This window comes from Chenopodium quinoa, unplaced genomic scaffold (assembly GCF_001683475.1).
Source record: "Chenopodium quinoa cultivar QQ74 unplaced genomic scaffold, ASM168347v1, whole genome shotgun sequence".
In the NCBI taxonomy this organism is placed as follows: domain Eukaryota; kingdom Viridiplantae; phylum Streptophyta; class Magnoliopsida; order Caryophyllales; family Amaranthaceae; genus Chenopodium; species Chenopodium quinoa.
Genome location: NW_018743292.1, coordinates 7,935,782 through 7,962,487, shown reverse-complemented (window position 1 = coordinate 7,962,487; position 26,706 = coordinate 7,935,782). Strand labels below are relative to the sequence as shown.

Below are 26,706 nucleotides of genomic sequence, written 5' to 3'. Positions count from 1 at the left end.
CCAATCTTTTCTAGAATAGATACCACGACATTGACACATTGTATCCTCTACAATTTACAATTACCCCTTGGATATCTGCTGCATGATTCAAATCTAAACATCCCTCCTTTGTTGCATCTTGAATCTGGATACCGCATCATATAAACATAACTTCTTATTAAATGAATGAAAAATGAAACATGATGATTAGACTCGAAAGACATAATTACCTTATCAATAGTTTCTTATCCGGAGAAATTTGTAAATTATCTGTTCGCTCCATGATATACAGTAGAACAAGTGAAGGCCTGCAGTGAATGAAAAATTAGTATATGGCAACAAGGAGAGATGAACTATAAAGTGGAAGTATGCAAACAGGAGGGGGAGATGGTCAAAATACATACCTTGAGACTATCGGTATTAGGTCTAGACTCTAGAGTCTCTAGACAATCGATTGCCAGCATCTGGTTTAGGTGTTGGAACACAAATCTGAAGGTAAAATAGGAAGGGATGAAATCAGTACAGTTATCATATAGAGAAATTCAACTAGTATGTATATTCCGAAAGCCAAAACTGCAAGAAATGGGGTTGAAACTACATGTAACATAATACTATTCTAGTGATATTACCAAGCAATGTTTAGTAGTTTACTAGGTTATAATCGCAAAGCAGAAATTTTTAGTCTAGTCATGGAAAATACTTCCAATCACCTAATCAACATGTCCACTTAAGACCTACTCCATATGATTTGAACCTGAAATAATGAAAATCGATTGCTAGCATCTGGTTTAGGTGTAGGAACACAAATCTGAAGGTAAAATATATAGGAAGGGATGGGATCAGTTATCATATACAGAGTAGAAAAATCTAACCAGTAGAGCTAGATCGAACTGCAAGAAATGGGTTGAAAGAACATGTACCACAACAATGTTCTAGTGATATAATTAAGCAATGTTTAGCAGTTTATCTATGCTATAATATCAAAGCAAGAGGCTTTTAGTCTAGTCATGGAATATTAAGATTGAACAAAGAAAAACCGGTCTTTTACTATTGAATGTCGCAGTGAGCCTTACAATGCCTCATTCTTCCTTCTTTGAACTCCCTTCGCAAATCATGTTGTGTCCCTCAATCACTCACCAGTACCGACACTAGCACTTCATCTCCCTCTATCCGCAATAACCCTTGAGTGCTTCAATACAGTAGTAAGTAAGATTTTGTCAACTATATTAGAATGAAGTCAATATCATGACAATTTGCTGCAACTTCACCAATCACCACTACTTTTGGAATGTAGTAGTAATGATTTGAAAAATGAGCTTATAAAGCATAGGACAAAACAAGCAACATTGATTTGTATTTTAATATTTTTGGGAATCCTTGATTTGAGTATTGTAAGATCTTAATCATGGTTGTATTTCCAAGGATTAATTTGTGATTGTACTTGATTGATTAGTGTTGAACTGGTGAAGGCTCTTATTGATTAGTGTGTTGAGATAAGTTTGATTAGTTAAGGGTTATATATTATTTGTAGGCAACTCAAAATGTGCAAAATATTAAATTGTTGTATAAACTTGTATTTCATGGGTTGAATGTGTAACATATACCAAACCCGTATTAATGAAATACGATATGATAATGTATTAATACATTATCATATCGTATTTCATTATTAATATGGGTTTGGTATTATTTGTTATTATTAGTAATATTGTTTAACAGATTCTTGTAATACATTATGGAAGGCCAGGATAATATATGAGCAGAATGAGAAGTTGAAATCAATTCCCTTTAGAAGTTTATTATCATGCTTTCAAGATTGTTGCGCAAACTTTCACCCTAATAATGTATAAATTATTACTTGATTATTTAGACCAAGAGTAGTATAATTAAAAAAATGTCAAATTAAACTCTAAATACTCTTAAATGAGTTAGATTAGTATTTTTTCCCGATTGAAATCAACTTTGGTATGGAGCAAGAAGAAACAGATACATTTTTGACTTCCTGTTGAAAGGTTTGAAACTAGTTAAGGGAGCTAAGGCATGATGTGAAGCACCCTAAGGAAACTAGTCATCAAGATGCCACCTCCTCAACACACCTAGATTTTATTTGGAGTAGAGCAAGTCCCAAAGACAATAATGTTAATAAGATTTTATTCTAAGTTACAATTCAATAATCATTGTCCAAAACTTTATCCTTTTTTCTAGCAAACATCTACATATGTATTTAACACGACAAAGTTGTCAATCAGTATAGTTGATAATTTACACACCTTTCTTCTTACTAAACTCTGTAATTTACACACTTTTCTTCTTACTAAAGTTGTAATTCATACACATTTCTTCTTACTTTAAACGTTGTAAATCGTGTTACGCCTATAAATTAAAGGCAACTAAACTCTGTAGTTCATGCATGTTTCTTCTTACTTTAAACTTTATAATATACGTTAAACCTGTACAAGATAATAAACTCCATATTTCAGACACATTTCCTCTTACTTTCAACATTGTAAAACACATTACGTCTGTAAAGTCAATTAAACTCCGTAATTCATGCACGTTTTCTTTTTAACTTTAAACATTATAAAACATGTTATGCCTGTAAAGTCAACTAAACAACAACATTTATATTAATCTAAGATACTTTAGCTTGCTCATCTATAGCATTTTTGCATAAAGATCAAAATCTACACTTGATTTTATAGGAGCGGTAGTATTTTTTTTTTATTTTACAAATATAATTATAGTTGATCATTCATTCATGGGTAGATGATTGAAATAACATAATACACCATTGTTTTTCACATATAGAGTATGTTTCTATAATACTCTTAATTCTATCTCAAAATATCCCAAATTATGAAATAGCAAGTCAAAATATGATTTGTAGCACTTGAGACAAAATTTATCTTAAAATTCAATAAATTATCTGGACATAGCACGAGCACAACACTAGTTTGTATTAATGATATACTTTAGCCAGCTCATCTATAGCATTATAGCATAAAATTCAAAATCTACACTTGATTTGGAATACAATCAATTCCCAAAAAAAAAAATTAATAAATAAATAAATAAAAATACTCTCAAAACTAACAAAGATCACAAATTTAAAAACTCAATTAGCATAGTTTCTTAATCTAGTACCCAAAAAAAAAAAAAAAAAACTCGCAAAGAAAGACGAAAATCACTAAACTACCCAAATTCGGGCATAAAACCAATTGTTCTTGGTTGATCTGGTCACCGTCTTTCTTATATAGCTTTGCAAAATCACTTCTGTTTCCTTCTCCCAATTACTGCGTTTACTCTTCTCTGTGCTTCTAGATCTCTGGATTCTTATTCTCTCTCATCCATAATTTTAATCATCAAGATCAAATTCAGCCCCACCCAAATCCATTACAAAAGGTACTATTATTGCAAATCAATTGATTAATTTTGCTTCATTTTTTGACTTTTTGTTTAGAGATTCTAATTTTTTCCTTCGATTGTTCATCTGGGTGTTTGATTAATGTTGTTAATTTTAGACATATTATAGGAAATTGCTCTGGGTTTATGAGCTTTTTTGTTAATTTTGAGTGTATATTGTTGTTGGGTTTTTATGATTGTATAGATTTGTATTTATAATGGTGCTGATTTTTTTGGATACTGTAAATATTTGAGGTTTATGTTTGTACCATTGTTTTTTACATATGGAGTACGTTTCTATAATACTCTTAATTCTATCTCAAAATATCTCAAATTATAAAATAGCAAGTCAAAATATGATTTGTAACACTTGAGACAAAATTTATCTTAAAATTCAATAAAGTATTCGGACATAGCCCGAGCACAACACTAGTTTGTATTAATGAGATACTTTAGCCGGCTCATCTATAGCATTATAGCTTAAAAATCAAAATCTACACTTGATTTGGAATACAATCAATCAAAATCACAAATTTAAAAAACTCAATTAGCATAGTTTCTTAATTTAGTGCCCAAAAAAAAAAAAACTCGCAAAGAAAAACGAAAATCAGAAATCACTAAACTACCCATTCGGGCATAAAAATAATTGTTGTTGGCAGGGGTGGATCCAATGTGGGTTAAAGTGGGTTCGATGAACCCACTGGTTTTTTGAAAAAAAATTGATTTTTTTTTTTAAAAAACAAAAATTGTAAAATGGTTAAAATGAATTTTTGTGTAGTAAATGTCAGGATGTAAAGGTGTAGCCCAATGGATTTTTTAACCTCACATTGTATATGGGTCCATGACTCCGTGAGAGCGTGATGCATTCCGCCTTTAGTCGTCCTTCACCGAATGAGCTGCCACCTTCAGTCAATCACTAAATCAATCTGTGTCTCCGTGACGCTTTAGTGAGTTCAGTCCTTCACCATTACGCGGTATTTACGCCTCGGTGGTTCCGGCGTTCGCCAGTTGCCCAGCTGTTGATTGTCTGGCGAGCTTGCCTTTCCGGTTAGTCGGTTTCCTTTAAATCTTTAATGCCTATTTCTGCCTTGCTGGCTTGCTGTGATTGTGAATGCTCAATGCTGTCTTTCATGATTTCAATTTCATTGCTGTCGATTGTCGAATACTCAAAATTGTCTAATTGGAATTTGTGAATATTGTTGAAATTGTCTAATTGTGATTGGAATTATGTTGGGTTAAACAATAATTGAAGAAGACCTCTTATTGTTGGAATTATTCCTCTTAATATTTCCTTAATTTTAAAGCAAAAAATTAAATTGCATAGAGCAAGAGTGATTTGTAAAGGATTACAAGGCTCATTTAAAATTTACATAGAAGCTAAAAATCCCTACTTAAAGAAACTAACTAAAACATAGCTCTTGCAAAAGGGCAAAAAAAAAAAAAAAAACTCAAAAAATGCTAACAACATAACTTAGATCATTATATACAGTCATACAAATAATGTTTGAAAGCTTAGTCCATAAATGCAATCCAAGGATCTCTAATGTTGTCATATAAAATTTAACTCTAAACACATTGAAAAATTAAGCAGCCAAAAAAGTTGCCAAAAGAGCTTACACGAAATTTCACATATGCAAATTGCCAAAGTATGAAAACTCATATAATGCTTTTGTAGTTTTTTTTCTTCATTTTTTTTATGGGTAATCTATTTGTAATCCACGATTTGAACTTATGTATTGAATATTTAATTATTATAATTTCATTCTTTTGTTAATTACGATTCCGAACCGAACCCACACTTCGTAAATCCTGGAGACGCCACTGGTTCTTGGTTGATCTGATCACCATCTTATTTAGCTTTGCAAAATCACTTCTGTTTCCTTCTCCCAATTACTGCGTTTACTCTTCTCTGTGTTTCTAGATCTCTGGATTCTTATTCTCTCTCATCCATAATTTGAATCATCAAGATCAAATTCAGCCCCACCCAAATTTATTACAAAAGGTACTATTATTGCAAATCAATTGATTAATTTTGCTTCATTTTTTGACTTTTTGTTTAGAGATTCTAATTTTTTCCTTCAATTGTTCATCTGGGTGTTTGATTAATGTTGTTAATTTTAGACATATTATAGGAAATTGATCTGGGTTTATGAGCTTTTTTGTTAATTTTGAGTGTATATTGTTGTTGGGTTTTTATGATTTTATAGATTTGTATTTATAATGGTGCTGATTTTTTTGGATAGCGTAAATATTTGAGGTTTATGTTTGTATCATTGACCTGCAGATTGTTGAGCTTGCAATTAAGGCTCATTGTTTAGGTTTTTGACTTCTTGTACTTCTTATAAGTTATTGGTCTGGATATTAGAGCTCTCACGTCAATTCAGAAGTCTTAAATCGGTTTTTAATTTACATTTTTTGTTCTTTATGCTTAGAAACTTGCAGTTTTGTTTGATTTCGGGTTTCGGCTTTATGCTCTTAGTAATCAATCTGATTCAATGTATAGCCAGTAATATAGTCTCATATTCTAGTTTCTTTGTCAAGTTCTTCCCATTATTTCCACAAATATATGAGCTTGCTCGCCAATTTTGCATCAATAATGTGCTTCTAGAATTATCTGATTAAATTTTGCTCATTCATATGTGTATGATTCTGGTTGGTTGTCTATGTTTTCTTGGTGATTTATCACACCCCATCTGACCTTTCTCTCTACCTCTTTTAACCTTTTGAATTGAACCTTGAGAGGAAGATTTTGGTTTCGTTTAAATTGAAGTTGTGGCGATTTTTGTTTGTGAACAAGGGTTACTTCATTCAGTTACATGTGATTGAGCTATGGATGAGTGTTGCTGTTGAACCTCTTTGCCCATATCCATGAAAATGAGAGCATATCCTGAATTTGCTCTAACCTATCACCTCTGGCAAACTTTTTTTTATTGATGTATTATTCTAGCTATTCTCACTCGATTATTTTTGGAAACCTTTAGTGCAAGTTGCCAAAATCTCATTCTAATCAAGTATTGTCTCTTTCTGTAGTTATCCTATAATTTTTCTAATTTCTATCGCCACATTTACATCCCAAGTCTTTAGCACCAGATTGTTCCAAAATTGTTATGAAAATTAAATAAAAGAACACTTCATTTGAAAAGACTGAGACTTGTCAGATGTTTTCTGGAATTTCGTAGTGTATTTTGGGATTACTTTGTCTTATGATATTCTTTGGGATGCCTGAATTACTTCTTTGTAGAGTAGGGTAGATGGGCCTTCTAAAGTTATAAGGGGGTGTTTTGGTTATTGTTCAAGGATTGAAATGGATTGGAGTATTGGACTTGATACCTAAAAGATCTGGTAGCACTTACTATGGTGTTTCGATCTTGGTACATTTGAACATCACTTGCAAAGGAGCGAGATTCACTGGTTCATTACATGTCCTCTCTTCCCTCTTTTGCTGTCCATCACTTGCAGCTCTCTTTCTCTTTCTCACCAAAACTGCTCAAACCACCAGTCCATACACCATAAGGCACAAGCTCACATTATGTCACCTCTCCTTACTGTATTCAACCCCTTCTTGCTTTCAACAACCATCGTTAATTCGCCCTTCCCAGGGGTGAAAGGATATTGAACTTTGGAGTGTACTTGACAAAGGCTAGCCATGTTGAAGTTTTTATCGATTGAAGTCATTAGCTACCTTCATCAATTTTCCATGCATGAAGCCTACGAAGAGGTAAAGTGAGGGAAAGTATGAGCTTACTTATTCTTTGGGATTTAGTCGCTGTAACTTTGAGGTCATTTTGAGAGGTGATTTTGAGTTGTGTGGAGTGGTGATTGATGGTTTCTGAAGGGTGGCTGTTGGACGGCAGCAGGGGGTGTTTATCTATTGGAAAAATAGAGAGATATAGGAAAGACTAAATTGGTAAAGGTTGGGACGTTGGGTACTACAAGGCTATTCTTGATTGTTATTGATTATTGCAAACCAAAGGTGAAATGAGCAGCGGATTTCGGCAATTTTCGGTGCTGGACAGCAGCCAGTATGTTATTCAAAGTTTTTACTTCTTTGTTCTCTCTCTCTCCCTCCCACCCCCCCCCCAGTCTTTTTCCGGTCCTTTTAGACCTGTAGGAGGAGATTAAAAATAATAGTTATTAGATGTAATATTTCGATGTAAAAAAATTTGTATTAAAAAAAAATTTCAATAGGATCACCAACTTTGTTCACATCCATATCTCTTCCATCTAATAAAAGTGGATAAATAGAACAGGTTAGCAAAAACAAAATTTATATAAAATTAATCTTTATGGTCTTATAAAATAAATTAAAACATTTACCAGTAAGTGAATAATTGTTGTGAAATTAATCTAAAAATTGTAATTATACAAAATTAAATCTATGCATTGAAATTTTTTCATCGTCCCTAATCGCCCAAACAATAGTATTTTGGAAAATTGAATCATTATTTTGTTGTCGCTGACAATGTGTGCGATATTGCTTCTTATTTGTAACGACTGAAAAGTATCTAATGGAGTAAACTTTTCCTTCAATCAATTTTGAACAAAATTGTAGAACAAAGTTGACTTTAATTGAGGCATGAACGTAACCCTGTAATTAAAAATAAAAATTAAGTTAATGTTATAACTTAATTAAGCTACCTAAATCACAAAAAAATTGTTTTAATTATAAAATTAATTGATAAAACCTAAAAGGCTCATTAAAAGATTTAATAAATGTAAACGATTTATAAAGATATAATACCTCCTCATTCAATAGCGTACTTTGATATTCCAAAGATTTTTGCTTGAATATAATTCTCTGATTAAATTAGATCTGCATGTTAAAAAAAAATTCAGTAAACAAAACATAAACATATAATCATTAAGTATTCCAAATAAACACAATTTAAGCAATAACCACAAATATACATTTAAACATGAGTTTTAAAAATTAGGCTAAGAATTACACAACCATTGATGACCTAATAAAACTGACACAAAATTTGCTTAGTTTGGTTTTGTATTGATACGAAATTTTGTTGGTGTCATATGATGCGTCAATTTATAATGGTAAATATCACAAATTTTAATTTAATTATAATTAAGGAATAATTTTTATTTCTTAGCATAAACACTATCAAAATTTATCTTATGATAGTAGGTATATAAATCCTATATCTAAAGATGATTATTTAGAAAGATAATTTTTAGATTTTTAAATAAATTAAATCCTAATAAATCAATATTCGTTGTTTTTACTTACGTGGCAAAATTCTTAATCTCACTCGTTACTTTTGTTTAGGTAGCAAACGAATTTTTTAATTCATATATAAAATAGAAATCTAATTTTTAATTGGTCGAAAATACACCTTTGCTTATGTGGCGCGCCAAATGCTCTCCAAAAATGTCTACTTTATTTATATATATTAGATTAGATTAGAGACTGTTTTACAAATAAATAAAATAAAATAAAATAAAAATGATCAATGCCTTTACGACCCTGTTTATTTCATCTTGAAAAATAATATTCAGTAAAAATAATTTCAATTCAATAAAAATAAATTCAGTTTAGCAAAAATAATTTCAGTTTAGTAAAAACAACTTCAGTTCCATAAAAATAATTTCGGTTTAGGAAAATTAATTTTAGTTCAATAAAAATAATTTCAATTCAGCAAAAAAATATGACGTGAACAAGGCCTAATTTTATGTACTCGTATCGATCTGTTTGTCACATAAATCACATTCTACAAAGGGCAATCTTGAGATGAGACAAATTATTAATAGAATAATGAATTTGGAATCTGTAAAGGAGTAGGTTAAGATGCTTTACTTTGGTTAAAGATTTGGTGCCAACACTACAACTTCTCTAAAATGGATTAGGGTCTTCAAGGACTAATATATTCATTATCATCTTGATTTATAATTATCGAAAGCGTTAGTATAGATCGAAACTATTGAACAAGATTTTGTTTAAAGAAAAACAGTGGAATGATGGAATAAGAAATCATATAAAGGCAAAGATGGTCTAGCTAATTAATGCAAATTAATCATACTAGGAATATTTCCTACATGCTAGACGAGAATGGAGCGAACTAAGAGAATCACAAATTCACAAGTCAATGCTTGAGAATAAATGGAGAAGGTAATGGAATCCACTACTCCCAAACAAATGTAGAATAATGGGGCTTGAAATCGTGATCTCAAATTCATCACAAGGTGAGTAACCTACCACCTCCAACAAGCATGTTGGGCTATTTGTTACTAATTATATATATACTTTGTACAAACATAACCTTCATAAACTCAACATGAAGGAGATGTTCTAATTATGGAAGTATTAACACCTTGCTTTTTACTGTGTAAGGTAAAAATTCATAAAATCATTAACTTCAATTCTTTTATAGACTGTACAAAAATATTCCTATACCATACCTTCAAGAAAAAAATTGACACCTACCTTGTAGAGGCCTTATTTCAATCCCTTCAACAATAAGGCCACCCATTAAATGATGCCCTTTAATCTCCGTCATACTCATCTTCACAACCTTACCATCTCTATAAGAGTCACCACAAAAGAAGTGTCCTAACTCGATTTCCATCCATCCATCACCGCGTGCACCTGGAAGTTTTAAATTACTTTCCTCCGACCCATGATTCACCCTTGATGTAAGAATTTCTGTTCGATTATAGTATAGCAACCATTGCATTTGATGCTTCTTTCCTTCATCTTGGCGAAGATACACAGTATTATGGCTCACCACATCACTACCCACTTCGATTGATACTTCCATAGGCATTATTTCCAACCCATATGCACGTTTAGACACTTTGAAGATTAGATATGCTCCGTAAGTTGTGTTTGGTGATAGCATATTAAGTTTAAATAACCTTGTATATCTAACCATGATGTGGTTCTTAGTTCCGTACTTTCCTTGAACCTGAATTAAGAAAACACATACGCAAGATATAAGATTAAATCTCGTTTACAATTCTAGCAATTTCATTTATCCTTGTGACGAATGGACTAGAGATAATAAACCTTGATTGAGGAGTGTGTTTCCAGGCCCAATAAATTGGGTCATCAGCCCATGCTATTGACAGATCTCTTGCTGATAATACGTAAGATTTGAGTCCAGTCATCTTGTTTAAATTAAAAATCTGCATGGCAGCTTGTCATATGTTAGCTAGACATATTATAAAAAAAACAATAATTAACTTTTGGTTAAAATTAATTTGGTTTGACAAATCTTTTTACATAAACTGATAAGATGAATTGACGTTACATAACATGCATTAGTGCTTGACAAACCATTTCTCTAGGACAAATAACAAATTACAACTGCCTAAATATTATAATCACGAAAGTGTCATAGATTATGATTGATAACTAATTATTGCCTCCGTTAAATATTAGTTGTAATTTTGGGGTATTATTTGGAGATATAAAATATTCTAAAGTTGCAACAAATATTTATTGCGGGTAGTATATGAATATATGACAATATTGCAAATTTTCAGAAGCATATAAGGGTATATGTAAATATAGATTTAAGAAACAAATAAGGAATCCAAACATGAAGGCTTTATTCTCCTCCCTTTTGTTAACTTTTTTTCAGATAACTCAGATAAGATAAAAGAAAAACTAAATTAATATATTGGGCTAAAGTAAAGGCTAATAGCCTAATAAAATAATACCAATAAAATAAGTGATTTTTTTTTCTTAATTAGAAACTAATGAAACTTAGTTAAGCTATTCAAATGGACATAAGATAAGTGAATTTTGAATGAAAAGAACATTACCGTACCCTGTAACTTTCATTTAAAAAAATACGAAGTATATGAAACACATTAATTCATATGCATGCCCATATGCACCGGCCACTCTTGCTTGTCCACAAATAGGCCGACTATGTCTATATCTCTTTGGTACATACTACTTTTTGTTTTTAAAGTTAAGGAGAAGGCCCAAATTAAGAGAGGGTGATTTAAGAAAAATGCAAGTTAAAATGAGTTAGGTGAAATTCACCCCTTAGAATCAAGCCTGAAATTTAAAAGAGGTAGCCAATTACTCTAGCCTCCTATCTCCTACAAAATGTGTATTCCTATGATATTATCTAGTTTGACTTTTACACTATTCATAAGTGTACCTTAGACTTCCTTTTTTTTGTAATTTATACAGATTACATAAGAAAGCATAATCATGTCATCACGTGAGATCTGTTTGAATCATCTCAAAAATCCTATCATATATATATTATCTAATTGCTATACTTTTTTCTTATAAAGAATTAAAGATATTGATGATTAAATTTATACATTAACAAGTGTGATAAACTGATTAAGTAATAATGAAAGGAGGAAGTATAAAATCTATCATATACAGGTATATCTAGCTCTAAATGAGCAACTTATATTATAAGGAGTAAAAAAACAAGTAAATCCGAGAATTATCATGTACTTATCAATTATCATGTATGATGTATGTACCTAAATTGAAGTAAGGCACATTTTAGTCATTGATGAGTGTAATTAAAATAGACACTCAAAGGTAGGTAGGGTTTAATAAGTAAGATATTGGATAAGGTAAATGTTCTTTGACTGACCTTGTTACCACCATCTATGAGAAGAGAGTTGCAAAGCAAGAAGAACAACTCTTTCTTTGAATCCCACTTAAGCAAAGCTGGACCAGCCCTTGAAACTATCTCATGGTAATCCACTGGTAGGAAGCTCTCCCATACACAATCCAATTGAGCCACTGATCGGAGCTCAGAACATGCCGCCGCAGACCGGCAAACATCCCATGGGGAGGAAAGGGAAAGAATTGTAGAGACACAATCTTCAGGCAGCTCATTTAAGCTCATCATCTTCATATATATTACACAATAATCTATTATATCCAAAGTATATGAATTAATATATATACAAATTAATGTTACTACTATAGTTTAGTTTGTGCATTATTCAATCTATGTGTGCTAAAGCTAAGCTATTTGATTCAAATAAATCTGCTTCCATCCCTTGTTTAAGACAATCTGATATTTTATTTTATCTTTAACTATGCAGGTGGCTTTAGTTTTTTCCATGTGCATAAAATGTTAAGTGGGGTAGTTTGATAGATTGAGTGGCCAACTTGCTGCATGCAGCTAAATTTTGATGATATATACTCGTATGGAGTATGGACCTCATGGAGTATCTGTACAACGTAAATAATACGATTACGAAGTTAACCTCTAGATATCGACCCGTATTGATTTATTATGACACATACATACGTACAAACGCATAAAGTTATTGACTCTTGTTTTAGGTGATCATATACAGATAAATTATACCAAATTACCAATAAGGCAATAAGGTGTTGGTTCACTTGGTAAACCTTTTACCTTAGATCTTCATAATACATTATTTGTTTCAAAAAAAAAAAATACAGTTTAATTAAAGGAGTATTTAATTAGTTAACCTTTATGCATTTTCCTCTCCCAAATAATAATAATAATAATAATAATAATAAATTGATTGGAGAATAAAGAAAATATCTGCTAGCTAGTTTTATACTTTTAACTCATAAAGCCATAAAGGCCTATTCCATCTATATGACAAACTTTAAGTCATTTTCATATAAATATATATACTTGTACTAGTTTATTCTCATACTAATACACGTAATAATGTAATGTTGACACGATTTGTATTTAGTTCTTGCACATACTTCCTTCCAATCGATCTTTACCTTTAGATATCAAGATTTATACAATTTGTTTGATTAGAAATACAGAAATAATATAATTTTAATTTGTAGCACCTTGCTTACATATGCGCAACTCCAATCGTAAACAACTAAACAACAATGGGTTGTAATAAAAAGAAACCTCAATTGAAGAGTTTAAGAGTTTGATTAGAATCAAGCCGGTCGGCAATAGTATTTTCTTTACCCATTGGCAAATAGCCAAATAAACTAAAATCACAATCTAATTTGTCTAATATGAACATAACGATAGAAAGTAGTGTAAAGCAATTTGCAACTAATCAAACCACAAAATAATTTGTATTATTATTAAATATGGATTGCAAAGTATATTATGCAATTCTTTAAATACGTGTGAAAAAAACTGATCAAAGGATTTCTCTATTAAATAGTAAAATCTTCTTGCATATATACCAACCTCATGACGAATTTTATAGGTAATAACATCTAAACATTATTTAAAACATCAATATGTATGTATAAAATATATGTATATATATATATATATCACAAATTACTCCATATGAAGAGAGAAAAAAAAAAAAAAGATAAGGAAAGTAAATACGAGTAATGTTAATGAACAAGCTTACCTATGATTATTCTTGAAGCAAATAAATGCTCCTATATCTTTGCTTGTAGAGTTGTAGATCATGCATGAATGACTTGATTGTTTTTTATTGTAGGAATTGCAGCCGTTGACAATTTAACAAATTATAATGGGTGTTTGAATGTTTGAAACACGCAACATATTGTACTTAATTGATAATAATGTTGTATTAGTTTAAATGTCAAACGGAACCTAAATATAATTGCCTAATTTTTATATGGGTAGATGGTACATCTTATGAGCTCTTTTTAGTACGTATTCATTTGATGAAATCATGTTGTCATATGACGACATTGATTTTTAGGTAACATTACTACCATGCATTACAATGGTCATGAATGATTATGACGCAATCAATCATGCCCATTCATACATTCCAAACTTTTTTTTAATCATATGAGATACCACAGGGCACCTTTCACCGGGGCCATTCGAGGCCTGACTCTTGATACATTATTGATTTATTGTAATTTATTAGCTATTAAACTTAATAATGTTATTTTACTTATAAAATATTGAGACACAGTGATTAGTTTTGAGCGAGAGGTAAAATATTCATATCCCGGCTTCTTTAATATTTTTGGTCAAGATCCGCCACTGTGAGATACCACTACAACTATCTTCTTCGTACAAGATTTGTTATCTCATAGATTTGCCAAATTATCTCATTTGCTTTTGTCAAAAAAAAAAAAAAAGATTGCCAAATTAAACGTACATTTTTTTATTAATATTATGCAAAGTGTTTGAGAACCTCCAAATTTCTTGAGAATTTTTTTTTTAAGAAAGGAAAACTCAAAACTTAAAATAATTAAATAAGAGTTGTTCACAATTTTTTAATGAAAAAATTGTAAAAACGGAGTTACAACGAAGAAAGGTGAAATAAGTAGCAATATTGTTCTCTTGTTAAAAAAAAGTAGCAATTGTTCACATTAATAATTGCTTAAACCACTGGAAAATGCTCATTATCTATTTACTCATACAAAAAAATCCAAGTACGATTTATTTGGTTTCTACATGAGGAGGCCCAAGGCCATTAGTTGTTCAATTAAGGCAGCTTATAGGCCACTCCATAATTAAGAATTACTTGTCTTATGCACTTACTGCGTGCCATATTGGCTCTTTCCATTTCCAAATGGTAAAGGTAGATGTTGGGCAAATTGGGCAATTGTGCAAGAAAATAAGAATATTTATTTGTTAATTGTGACTACATATATATTGCCACGAGTTGCTTGGACGCAATTGCAATCCATTGTTTTTCTATCAAGTCCACTAGAAAATTTGTCAAATACAACTGTCAAAAATATCCATTTTACGGGTTTTAACCTTTTAAATTTATTCAAAATACAACCTAAAAATACACCTAACGTTTAAAACTAATTTATGCTAAACACTTAACAAAACTACTATTACTTTAATAGTTTTCCCTAGCATTTACTCATCGATAGTAAACATCTACTATCACAGCCACAGGGTCGCAGCAGACATTAAGTATGTATCAGCTACCACAATAAACTAATTTTGCCGAACAAAGGTTTCCGAAAGTTTAATGTTTTTTCTCTTTTCGTTCAAATCTCCAACGTTTCAAAGCTTTCAGTTTCTAATAAGGAAGAATTTTAAATTTTAAAGTTGAAATTTTACATCGACAAGTGTGTAAATTAAAGTGTTGCAACCTCAAAAAAATAAATAAATAAATAAAAAGTCCTGCAATATCAAAGAGAAAACACTATTTTCTTCGGTTTTTTTTTTTTTTTTTTTTTTGCTAATTTCATTAATTCAACTTACACACGCATCATCATTGTTCCAAAAATCCAAAATGACTAGCAAAAGTTTTAGAATCGAAAATTTTAGCTCTTGAAAGAATAAATTAGTTCAATATCAACACCAAGAGAAACCATAAAAGTTGAACATGATTAAGGGGCAATTTTCAAGATAAGATATTGCTACCCATTAGAATTTAGAAACCATAAAAATTAATTTTACTTTTTTTTTTATTAAAATGTTCAATTAAGCACAATAATACATTAATTTTAAAGAACTTTACTCGTAAGTAAAAATAGCTTAAAAAGCGATTTACAGGACGTGTCTCAACTGAATATAAATCTAAAATGAATAAGTCCTTTCGGGTCCAATTTTCAAAGATCCAAATGGTATAAAACGAATCTAAATCCATTGACTTCAAATCGGTTCTAGGATCCATTACCGACACCCGTTTCCCCTTCACCCATGTTAGGAATTTAGGACGCAAATTATAAGATGCACCATGGTGCATCTAGTTCTATGTAGTCCAGCGTAAAACTACATCATTTTACTCCTGATGTTTAAATTAAGTTTTCTACTCCCCGATCTCAATTGACAATCGTACTCAGACCTTAAAGGAGTGAAGGACCATCATCAACCAAAACTTACTATCGTTATGCTGCCGATTGCGACGCTTCTTGGCTTCAATCCATTTTTTGTCTGGAATTCCCCCGGAATTACTTTCGTTATAACAGAAAATTCGACTAATGAGATTGAATCGAGAGGAACAGAAAATCGACTAATGATATCAAAAGATGATTAGTTGTAAAACAAAACAGGAGGGAATTATTAATTGGGCGTGGATTTTGCTCCGCTTGGGCCGTTATTTGGGCCTGGTACACCTATTTCTAGGATAACAATTTCGTTGCGATTAACAAACTTAAAAACCCTTTCATTAAAAAAAAAAAAAAAAACCAAAGCCCAGATTATAAAATACCATAAAAAGGGCCCATTAATTGAATCTGTATCCACAATTAGGGTTTCACTGCAATTTGGGTTAAAACTTGTAAACCACCACTCTATAACTCCTTCAATCTTCGCCGCTTTCATCTTCCTCACAAAAAAAAGACTGAAGTTGCAGAAATGGTGTCACTCAAGCTGCAGAAGCGGCTCTCTGCTAGCGTACTCAAATGCGGGAAGAAGAAGACTTGGCTTGACCCCAATGAGACCAATGAGATCTCCATGGCTAACTCTCGTAACTTTCTTACCCTTCTCTTTGATTGTCATTGTTATTTTGTTTCATTTTCTGTGTTTTTAGTTTGTAATTTGTGATGATAATTTGTTGGTTTTGAAGTGATGGATTAATTGGCTATTTTTATTGTTTTTCTGGGGTTTTCGTGTTAAAGGGTTTGTTTTTTAATGTACCTCGATTCTACAGACTGAAATGCGATTTGTACTTGTAATTACTGGGTTTTGCACTTACTGTTTAAAGCGAAGAATTTTCATTTTTACGGTGAAATGATGTTGATTGAGAATTTTGAGTGGATACATTTGAATAATTAGGTTGAAATTAGTGAGGAAAGAGTTGTTTTTAATTGGGTGCAATGTCAGTTTTTAGGGTTTGGTTAGGTTATTCATTTGGAGGAGAATTAGGGTTTAGGTATCGCACGTAGTTCTTCCTGGAATCATTATTGATGATTTTGAGGATTTTATCTGTGCGTAAATGAAATTTATCTGTCGTTACTTTAATGAGTATTCTCCTTCTTGTTTTATTATTGGGATGAAGGTTTGCTCTTGTTTCCGAGAGATAAGACATTTTGTGTGGACTTACACGTATTGAGATCGGTGAGGTCTTTGATCATTGCATTTGGCGAGGAAAGTTAGTTATTTCATATGAATTTTAACTTATTAGTTTGGTTCTCAAGTTAATAGAGCTATCAAGGACCATAAATTGCATTTTTGCCTGTTATTTTTTTAAAACCCTTAGACATTAATGTAAAAGAGTTTTATCTTGGCTAGCACAATGCATTAAAAACTGCAGTTTAACACTTCAATTACTATGTGCATTGCTGTTTATGATTAAATTATTGTATATTTGTGTTTATGATGTTGTGTATGAGTTCCATCATGATTTACTTGATCCTAGTTGTGTATGCTATACATTATGTACTTTAATGTGATAAATGTAGCCTTTCTTTAGTTAGCTCTTTAAACTGGATGCTATTATGTTCTTCGCACTTGACTATACTTGAAATTGTTTAAAAATGTGATTTCTGTGGTGTTAATAGTGCGTATAAGAAAATATCCTTTCTGCTTGAGCCATCTCTTTTTGGCAATGGACATGTTCTCCAATGATATTGGATGATAAGTGCTAGTGAATGTCAGTAAAATAGTTTTTACTTGCTTGCCTTCTGATTCTGCGTTCACTTTTATTGTTAGTTACTGCCTTATTCTTCTACAAAAGTCTGCTGTCCATTCTTCGAATTTGCTACTATGCTATCTGTCTTTAACTACCCTTGTTCTCATGAAAGTTTAGTTCTTTGTGATGTGATGTTATGTTATATTGTATGTACTGCACTTGTATCATTGGTTATTTTGTTTGGGAAAAAGTATGCTGTCATTTTCTCCGCACTTAGTTATTCTTGGAATCCTAACTATGATTCTGAGATGTTTTAGTGCGTATAAAAATCTATCCTTTCTGCTTGAGCCATCTCTTTGGGCAATGGACATGTGCTCCAATGTAAATGGATGACATTTTAGATAGTGAGCATCAGGAATATCGTCTTTGCTTGCCAGTTTCTTCCTTCATTGCTATTATTGGTCACTGCTTTTGTATTCACTGGAGGGTCTTTATAGAACTAGTGATTATAGCCATTATGAAAATAAATGGATATTGGGATGTAATTCTGTCTGGTGGAGCCATCTACTCTTTTGAGCATTGGGGTGTATTTATCTTTTTATATGTAATCATCAGTTTAAGTTATTTTAGTTATTTTTGAAGTATTGATTATAGGCATGTCTTTAAAAATATTGATCTATTATCTTCTCGCACTTAGTTATTCTTGGATTTCTTTTGAAATTATGGTTTCTGAGATGTTTTAGTGCGTAAATAAATTTAACCTTTCTGCTTGAGCCATCTCTTTGGTCAATGGACATGCGCTCCAATGTAACTGGATGACATTTTCACTAGTGAACATGCTATTGCTTATATACATCTTTTACATAAATATTAGGTCATTGTTGTAGGTTGGATTGGAAATCATAATGCAAAAACCATTTACGTATATAACCTGTTGTAATTACGTGATATTTGTTAGTTTTATATGTTGATCTGTCCAGATATTGGTAAACTTATATTGATGTAACCTGTAATATGTGACTCCTTACAAGCATAATCTTAACAGGGGGTGGGTTGTTTTCTTGCTGTGAAGGATAATTTTTATTATGTGGTGTGTTGCCTACTTAAGGTGTGTTTGACTTAAAGCTGATTCATTTCAGGACAAAACATAAGAAAGCTAATCAAAGATGGATTTATCATCAAAAAGCCATCAAACATCCATTCCCGTTCCCGTGCTCGCCGAATGCTAGTAGCAAAGAGAAAAGGGCGTCACTCTGGCTATGGTATGTGTTGATACAGTAGTTGTCAACTACATGACTACCATGTTGATTCTTATATATGTGCTCCATCTGATTAGTTCTATATATTAATATTTTGCAGTCTTCACCCAAAAAAAAAATATATATATATGTATATTTTGCACAGTAGTTTTCTTGCTGTCTACAGCTGCAAAGCATTTCTGTAAAATGCTTTACCTTGGTTATTATTAAGAGGTCTTCTTTGATAGTTATGCTATTCTTGTTAAATGATCCCAGGTAAACGTAAAGGTACCAGGGAGGCAAGGTTGCCTACAAAAATTCTCTGGATGAGGAGAATGCGTGTACTAAGGCGTCTGCTCCGCAAATACAGGGAGTCCAAGAAAATTGACAAGCACATGTATCACGACATGTACATGAAGGTCAAGGGTAATGTCTTTAAAAACAAACGTGTTCTGATGGAGAACATCCACAAGTCAAAGGCTGAAAAGGCAAGAGAAAAGAATCTCTCTGATCAGTTTGAGGCTAGGCGTGCAAAGAACAAGGCTAGCAGGGAGAGAAAGATTGCAAGGAGGGATGAACGTCTTGCGTTGGTGAGTCCTTTGACATGAAACTAACTTGATTCCCCTGACTTAATGTGATTACCCTTTCTATTGTTTTAGTCTATGTAAGTTGTTAGCTTATTTAATTTAGTGAGGTGGGGAGAGCATGAAAATGTTCCCTTGTATGATATGGGTTGCTTAATGTAATCATTTTTGAGGGGATATTATGAGTCTTATGACCATGGGATTATCATTGGGAAAAATTCTGGGATTATAACTTGTGGTGACTGTAATAATCAAGATGCTTTAAATCATGTAACTTGCATATATAGCATTTTGATCTATGTTAGGATTAGCTTCTGAATTTCAGAAAACGTGGAGGTAAATAAATGCCATGATGGGATATGGTAGTTAAACAAGTTGTGGACTTGTGGGAAGCATTAGATAGACAGAGTTAGTTGGGGTGGGGTTCGTCAACTTAGGTTAAACGTGCAATTAGGAAAAGTGCATAGTACTATATGTGTATACAGCCCATCTCAGAATCTATTCCCTTGGGTCATCACGGTATTTTCGCCTTGTTCTAGCTGGTGGTCATCCTCATCACCTTGCACCTCAGCATGGTTGTACTTTATATAATGCACTGACATGAATTATATTATATCATTCGTTGTAATCTCTTACTCCGCTGTTTCATCTTTTGAAATTTATATTTGATGTGTTATACAGGGGCCTGTAGAGAAAGCTCCAGCACCAACACCAGCAGCTGCTCCAAAGCCAGCAGAGTATGTTTTGCCCTTGTATCTATGATTTAGCCTTTGAATTTTTAAATTTATGTCAATTATTGATGTTTTGCAAATGATCACAGGCCAATTAAAAAATCCAAGAAGTGAAGCAGTGATATCGAGTAGGTCTTAAAATTCTGTTTTCATTGGAGCAATTGTGAAAAGACTTGATTAACTTGGATCACAAATTTTGGCCTCTGAAGAAAGTTTTCCGTTTTTTTTTTCATTTTATTCATTGCAAGACAAACAATTATGTTTGCGACGGTTGATGTAGTTGCCAAAGACACGAACTACTGCACAGTTTTGGTAAATTTGGTAATCAATTGGAATTTTTGTAATGTGCAATGAGCTATGTGAGTGTCGGTGACATGAAATCTATTGGTGTTTCTTTTTCTAGCTGTGCTGGGAAATCACCAATTGACCAGCTTGACCTAGATAAGATTTGTGGTTTTGTTGTCTGGTCAGGCTAGATGACGGTTGGTGTTCTTACATGCTGATAGTATATTGTTTTCTGTGGCAGAAGAGTTGCATTTTTCATGCCATTGAGTGTTAAAATGCCTAGACATTTATAACTGATTTGTGTGATACGCATGTTTGTAATTTATAAAAGTCCTACTTGTTAATGAGCGATGAAAGAATTCGGGCAATTAAACCATTTGGTTGTGTATTGGAGTAATTAATTTATACAAGTGAGGGAACGGTGAATCATTCAGTTCCGCATTAACTAAAATTACTCGAAAACATTGCATTGTGGGTTGTGGCTTTTGGTTATGTAAAGGTTACACATAATTGTTACTACCTCTGCTAATATTTACTTGCAACTTTGGGGGTGAATACGCATCCCAAGGCAAAATTTCCAAAATGTGTTTAGTAAAAGATTATGCATGTGATAATGTGGATAGAGAAAGTGTGGGGACTAGCTTAATCCTAAAAAAGGAGGGAGTGGAGGTCTGGGTCTAGTAAGGGACTGTGATTTGGGTTTTTTAGCATGACCCAACCCAGATTATGCACCCATCTCAGAAATAGATCCGAGTCCTTTTGAACCATCCGAACTTGAACTAGCATTGTTCTCAGAAAAAATAGTGAGTTTGTTGTGAAGAACAACTCGAGCTAGACATTCCGGCAACCTTAATAAGTTCGGATTTCACCTCCCCTTCCCCAACATTCGAGGCAACCGCACTTAATTTCTAAGCGGCTTCCTCATCTTCAATAGATTGAGTACTTTACCAATCGCAGCAAAGGTTCGTTGGCTGAAAATTTCGCCACCTTTGCCCGACATAAAGAACAAATTAGGCCAGGAACCCCGTTCTTCAAAAACTTCGACGAGAGCAACAATGAAGCCCTGCTCAATTTCATCGTCAGTCGCAAATAGGGCTTCATGTAGTGGAGATAGATCCATTCGAGGAAGAGAGGAGAAAGAAGGAGGCAAGATCTATTCAAGAGGAGAGAGAATGAGCCAAGATCAATTGTTCAAGGAGGAAGAGAGGAGAGAGAAATACCCAGATGAGGAAGATGAAGAAACTTCAAGAACTAGGGTTTCAATTCATTAGATCTGATGAATTGTTGATTTAATCAAAGGCATTTAATTTGGTAGGTGGGGGAATGATTTAATTTTTGGTGGGAGTTGTTAAATTAGTGGAATCATATTAGAATTCTAATGTGATTTAACTAATTTTCTAAGTGAATGTTTAATTTTTTAAGTAAGGGTAACATTGACATTTTAACTTACAAAGGTTGCAACTAATAGGAAGTAACCAAAAATAGTAAAAGTTGCAAGTAGATGTTAACGGAAGTAGTATTTTTAATCGCAACGTTTGAAATTTTATACTAATAAATATATCATATCATATCACTAATAAATAAAGCCAGTCCTTGGCATTTCAGTTTTTTGCTAAGTATCGAGCCACGTAGACAACAAATAGGTATTCTTGTGATTAGATTAGATGCCACGTTAGATTAGATTGGATAAATTTGTTTAGGATAAAAAAGCATACATAATATAATTTATAATTCTTTTGAAAAAAAATTATCTTTTTATTGACAATAGAATTTTAGTTATAGTGACACACCACATATTATAATTAATATGAGCATCCAATTAACAATAGAATTTTACTCCTATACAAATAACCACGTAATTATAATTATAAATATGGCCATGTATCATTAATTTTTTTAGTCTACCATTGATTTACCATCAAAGATTTTGAATCAAGTATTCTTCATATTCGGTTGTAAAATTTTTGTGTATGTTTGTGAGTTATTATGTGGTATGTGATAATAAGATATTATTATAATACGTAACATAAATATACGGAGTATCATATCATATCATATCACTAATAAATAAAGTCAGATCTCGCAGTTAGGCCACAAGGCAGCGACACTTGACATTCAAGTTTTTCGCTAAATGTTGAGTCACGTAAACGATAAATAGGCATTATTGTGACACATATGATGCTAAGTAAGCGAATTTTCAATAGATATTTTAAGATAAAAATGTTGTATAGAATTTTATTATCGATATACTTCTAACATTTCATATTTACAAAATTAATCATAAGTTTTTATTAATATCATATAATTTGGTGTTTTATTTCTATCATAAAATTCGTTTTAAAAAGTTCTTTAAAATAATCCATTTATAATATATTTTAATTTATTTATTTTAAAAAATAAAAAATAAGTAAAAATAAGATTTAATCAGAAAAAATAATTTTAGTTTGGTAAAATACTTTTAGTTCAGTAAAAATACGTTAAGTTCAATAAAAATAATAACATAAATAGCTAATCACAAACAAAACTACAAAAAATGCACTATTATATAAATTAGCGATATGATATCGTATGTCTAAATATTCTGCATTATTAAAGGGAATATATGATTGTATTTAACATTTAAACCAAAAGATTTTATTCTAAAATTTTATCAACAATCCGAGCATCGCCCGGGCATAAAATTAGTAAATATATAATCCTAATTGTTGGCTATTAAGACAAGGCAGCATTTAGACTCCTAATTTTCAATCTGTATAATGATCAACATTTGTTGTTAGGATTGAAAATAGCTTATCAATATCTTTAAATGCAAAATTAATACTTAATCTGTTTTCTTATAATAGAATAATTAGGTTAATTCTGTGCAATGTACGGTTGTTAAATAATTATAGTGAAAATAAATTTTATAAGAGAAAGTATATAGTATAATTAATTGATTAACCAAAAAGTATGAAAAAAGTATTAAATAATTATAAAAAATAAAATAATAAATAAATAAATTGTTATACTAGGGAATTTGATTTTGTAAGAAGTTTAATTAAATTGTTGTAATAGGAAATTTAATATTTTATATAAAATGAAAGACATAAATTAGATACAAATATTCTTTTTATGTAACAAAAACTTTTTTTTTTTGTAAGAAAGTAATTTTAAAGAGAAATTTTTTAATAATACGTCGCCAAGTGTCATTCTTAGTTTCGCTTTTAGTATTATATGTAATAGATAGACACCAAAGTAATTGAATCACAACCTCATTCTTTAAATAAACTCGGCATATATGGGCTTGGATTGAAAGATGAGCAATTGAGTAACAGCCCAAAGTTAGGTATTGTAGTTACAGCTTAGCCTTACGCGCCTTATCTTTCTTCCAACCCCATTTCTCTTCTCTCTTCCTCTGCCTTCAAAGAACTCAACAACAACAACAACCTTCAAATATTGCACAAATTCAAATAAAATGAGCATAAATATCACTTTCAATCCCACAATCAAAACCATTTCAATCTTCTCCCCCAAAACATCATCCAACCTTCAGCAATTACCATTTCCAATCACACTTACTTCCAAACCACCCACTAATTACTCACAACTTTCTCTCTCCTCAATCTCTCTCACAAGGAGGACATTTCTTCCTTCAGTTTCAGGCATTTGGGATGCTCTGACTGGAGGCGCCAACAATAATCCCCGCGAAGCTGCTCTTGCCATTCGCCGCGGTATGCAGCTGTTTAGACAGGTAATTCATTCTTTTTTTTTTACGCGAGCAAAGTTGTCCCGCATTGGAAAAAAAGGAATAATCTCTCCGTCAAAGCCAAAGTGTCCCGCATTGGAGAAAGATAATTTTTATGACGCGGTTGATTTAGTTCGTTGATTTTCATGTTATATTTTTCTTTTAGTACTCCGAATTATTCATCTTAATTTATTTTTATATTTCTAAATTTATGAAGGGTGATGTAATGGGGTCTGTTGTGGAGTTTGATAGAGCAATTGAGCTTGATCCTCGTCAAAAGGCATGTATGTTTGTAAATTTAAGGGAAGAAAAACGTTGAATTTGCAACAAGCTATAAATTAAATGTTCACTAATTATTTTGTCGATGTGGGTCTGTTTTAGATCTTTGGCAAAGAGGATTGTCTCTATACTATCTAGACAGGTATTATCTGCTTACATAAATCCTTATTTGCCCTGGAAAATAATGCTTCTAATGTAATTAACTAATTACTGCATGAGTATATGATAGTAAAATAATGATGAACAATGTCTGTTAGCCATAAGCTTTGCAGTTGTAGAGCATATATACGAAGTATATCGGTAACACCAGATAGTTGATGCTATCCTCTTACGAACACTTAACTTGAAGAGACAAAATGTGGCAACTTGGAACATTTGGTATTTGAAAAAGTACATGTTTATGTCTTTTTATTGGAGTAATTTTGACAGAAAATAAATGCTTTTGATAGATTTGAAGAAGGTGCGGAGCAATTCAGGTTGGATGTAGCTCAGAACCCAAATGATACAGAGGAGTCAATTTGGTGCTTCCTTTGTGAAGCTCGACTTTATGGGGTTGATGAAGCTAGGAAACGATATCTTGAGGTTAGTTTGTTAAAACTTCAGCACTGAATGCTTGCAATTGAATGCTTAAATGTCTATGAACACTGATGTTACTGATTACCACTAGTTCTGTTTTCTGTTTCTGATTAACGATGACTGAGATCAACCATTTTCTCAGGTTGGTAGAGATCCAAGACCGGTGATGCGCCAAGTCTACGACATGTTCAAAGATGGTGGTGATCCTCAGAAGGTACTAGTTACAATATACTTTATTCAGTTTTTCTATCTTTTTGTTTTCCGATAAGATTAACTTGACTGATAACCAACTGTCAAAACTTGAATAAAGTGGCTGTTTTTGTAATTTCTTCCTGCTAACTGGTTTATAAACATTGCAGTATGGCTTGCTAAGAATTCTTGTATGTGGGAGTGGGACAAAATGCTCTTCCGCATTACATGAAACAAGAAAGAAACTGTTACTCTTTGCATTTCACAAATTGCGCTTGTGTTAAATGCTTCTATGGTTATTTAAAGTTAAATATTAATCAGAGATCTGTTTCTTCTGTATTAATCAGAGATCTGATTTATAATCTATGATTTCTTTCTTCGTAGCTGGTTGATACATTCTCAAACAGTCGAGATGGAGAATATTTTTATGCATCTCTGTATGCTGGCCTCTATCATGAAGCACTGGTATTGAATCCCTTTATTCTCATACAGAGTACTATTTTTTTAGATTATATGATTATTACGGACTAGATTCTACCAGCTTCTGAAAAACACAATGTGAAAATTTCATGTTTTCAATGCATAATTGATAATTTAAGTGTGATTAATTAGGATGCTTGTACCCATTAGTCCATGACAGCCTCAACTGGGTTTCTGATTGTGCAGGGTGAAGAAGACGCAGCTAAGAAATATATAGTTGCTTCTTGCCAATCCCCTTATGCACAAAGGTCTATCACCGCAACCCATACCTACAAATTTACAGACTGCTTTCGTTATATTCATCTAAATTTATTACTAAAATCTTCATTTCAGGTCTGACGATTACATGGCTTCTTTAGCCAAGGTCCATTGTATATGTAGAAACTGGAGCTTAAATCCAACTTCAACTTGAGACCAACATTTGGCCTAGAGCTGATCATTGTGTTCACATCCATCTTAGATCCAGGTTTCGACATGAAAGACAATGTATATGAAGAGATCTTGGCATAGCAGTCAAGACATTTTTTACTTGCAATTGTTAAATATATAAGGAGTTTTGGTCATGAATTACCAAAATTTTGGCAATCCCAGCATTACATATATGGAAGCAGTTTGGTCACGACATTTATGTAGATAATGTGTATGGCTTCTTTGTTATTGAAATAAGCAAAAGATCAGCTTGAAAATTTTACTTTTATATTACAAAGAAGCTAATTAACATCAACAAGATACATCTATATAAATTTGATGTTACTTGATAATAAAATTTAAACTAAAAATGCAAGGCTTTACCCTCCTAAGAGGGAGCCCTT

The 26,706-nt window shown here is 32.0% G+C and overlaps 2 protein-coding genes, 1 long non-coding RNA gene and 1 pseudogene across 3 annotated transcripts; 3 read left to right on the top strand and 1 right to left on the bottom strand.

Moving 5' to 3' along the window:
- Positions 1–2,701: 2,701 nt before the first annotated feature.
- On the top strand, positions 2,702–6,523 carry LOC110736819. The gene is made up of 2 exons (XR_002514278.1): positions 2,702–3,381; positions 4,160–6,523. It is a non-coding gene; the product is annotated as an uncharacterized LOC110736819 (long non-coding RNA).
- Positions 6,524–9,418: 2,895 nt separating this feature from the next.
- LOC110735897 lies at positions 9,419–13,296 on the bottom strand (annotated as a pseudogene).
- Positions 13,297–16,475: 3,179 nt separating this feature from the next.
- LOC110736816 (60S ribosomal protein L19-1-like) lies at positions 16,476–20,856 on the top strand. The gene is made up of 5 exons (XM_021917134.1): positions 16,476–16,704; positions 18,948–19,070; positions 19,323–19,636; positions 20,312–20,367; positions 20,451–20,856. The coding sequence occupies exons 1-5, from the start codon at positions 16,593–16,595 to the stop codon at positions 20,473–20,475; spliced, it is 630 nt and encodes a 209-aa protein (XP_021772826.1). The 5' UTR covers positions 16,476–16,592; the 3' UTR covers positions 20,476–20,856.
- A 3,091-nt stretch (positions 20,857–23,947) lies between these two features.
- Positions 23,948–26,580, top strand: LOC110736815 (lipoprotein NlpI-like). The gene is made up of 8 exons (XM_021917133.1): positions 23,948–24,376; positions 24,588–24,654; positions 24,752–24,791; positions 25,099–25,231; positions 25,368–25,439; positions 25,799–25,879; positions 26,081–26,142; positions 26,228–26,580. Exons 1-8 carry the CDS (start codon positions 24,101–24,103, stop codon positions 26,304–26,306), a joined length of 810 nt encoding a protein of 269 aa, XP_021772825.1. The 5' UTR covers positions 23,948–24,100; the 3' UTR covers positions 26,307–26,580.
- Positions 26,581–26,706: the final 126 nt, after the last annotated feature.

Coding starts and splice junctions, on each gene's coding strand:
- LOC110736815 (XM_021917133.1), top strand. CDS start 24,101: ATGAGCATAAATATCACTTTCAATCCCACAATCAAAACCATTTCAATC. Junction 24,377..24,587: donor GTATGCAGCTGTTTAGACAG/GTAATTCATTCT, acceptor AAATTTATGAAG/GGTGATGTAATGGGGTCTGT. Junction 25,880..26,080: donor GCCTCTATCATGAAGCACTG/GTATTGAATCCC, acceptor CTGATTGTGCAG/GGTGAAGAAGACGCAGCTAA.
- LOC110736816 (XM_021917134.1), top strand. CDS start 16,593: ATGGTGTCACTCAAGCTGCAGAAGCGGCTCTCTGCTAGCGTACTCAAA. Junction 19,071..19,322: donor AGGGCGTCACTCTGGCTATG/GTATGTGTTGAT, acceptor AAATGATCCCAG/GTAAACGTAAAGGTACCAGG. Junction 19,637..20,311: donor GGGATGAACGTCTTGCGTTG/GTGAGTCCTTTG, acceptor TGTGTTATACAG/GGGCCTGTAGAGAAAGCTCC.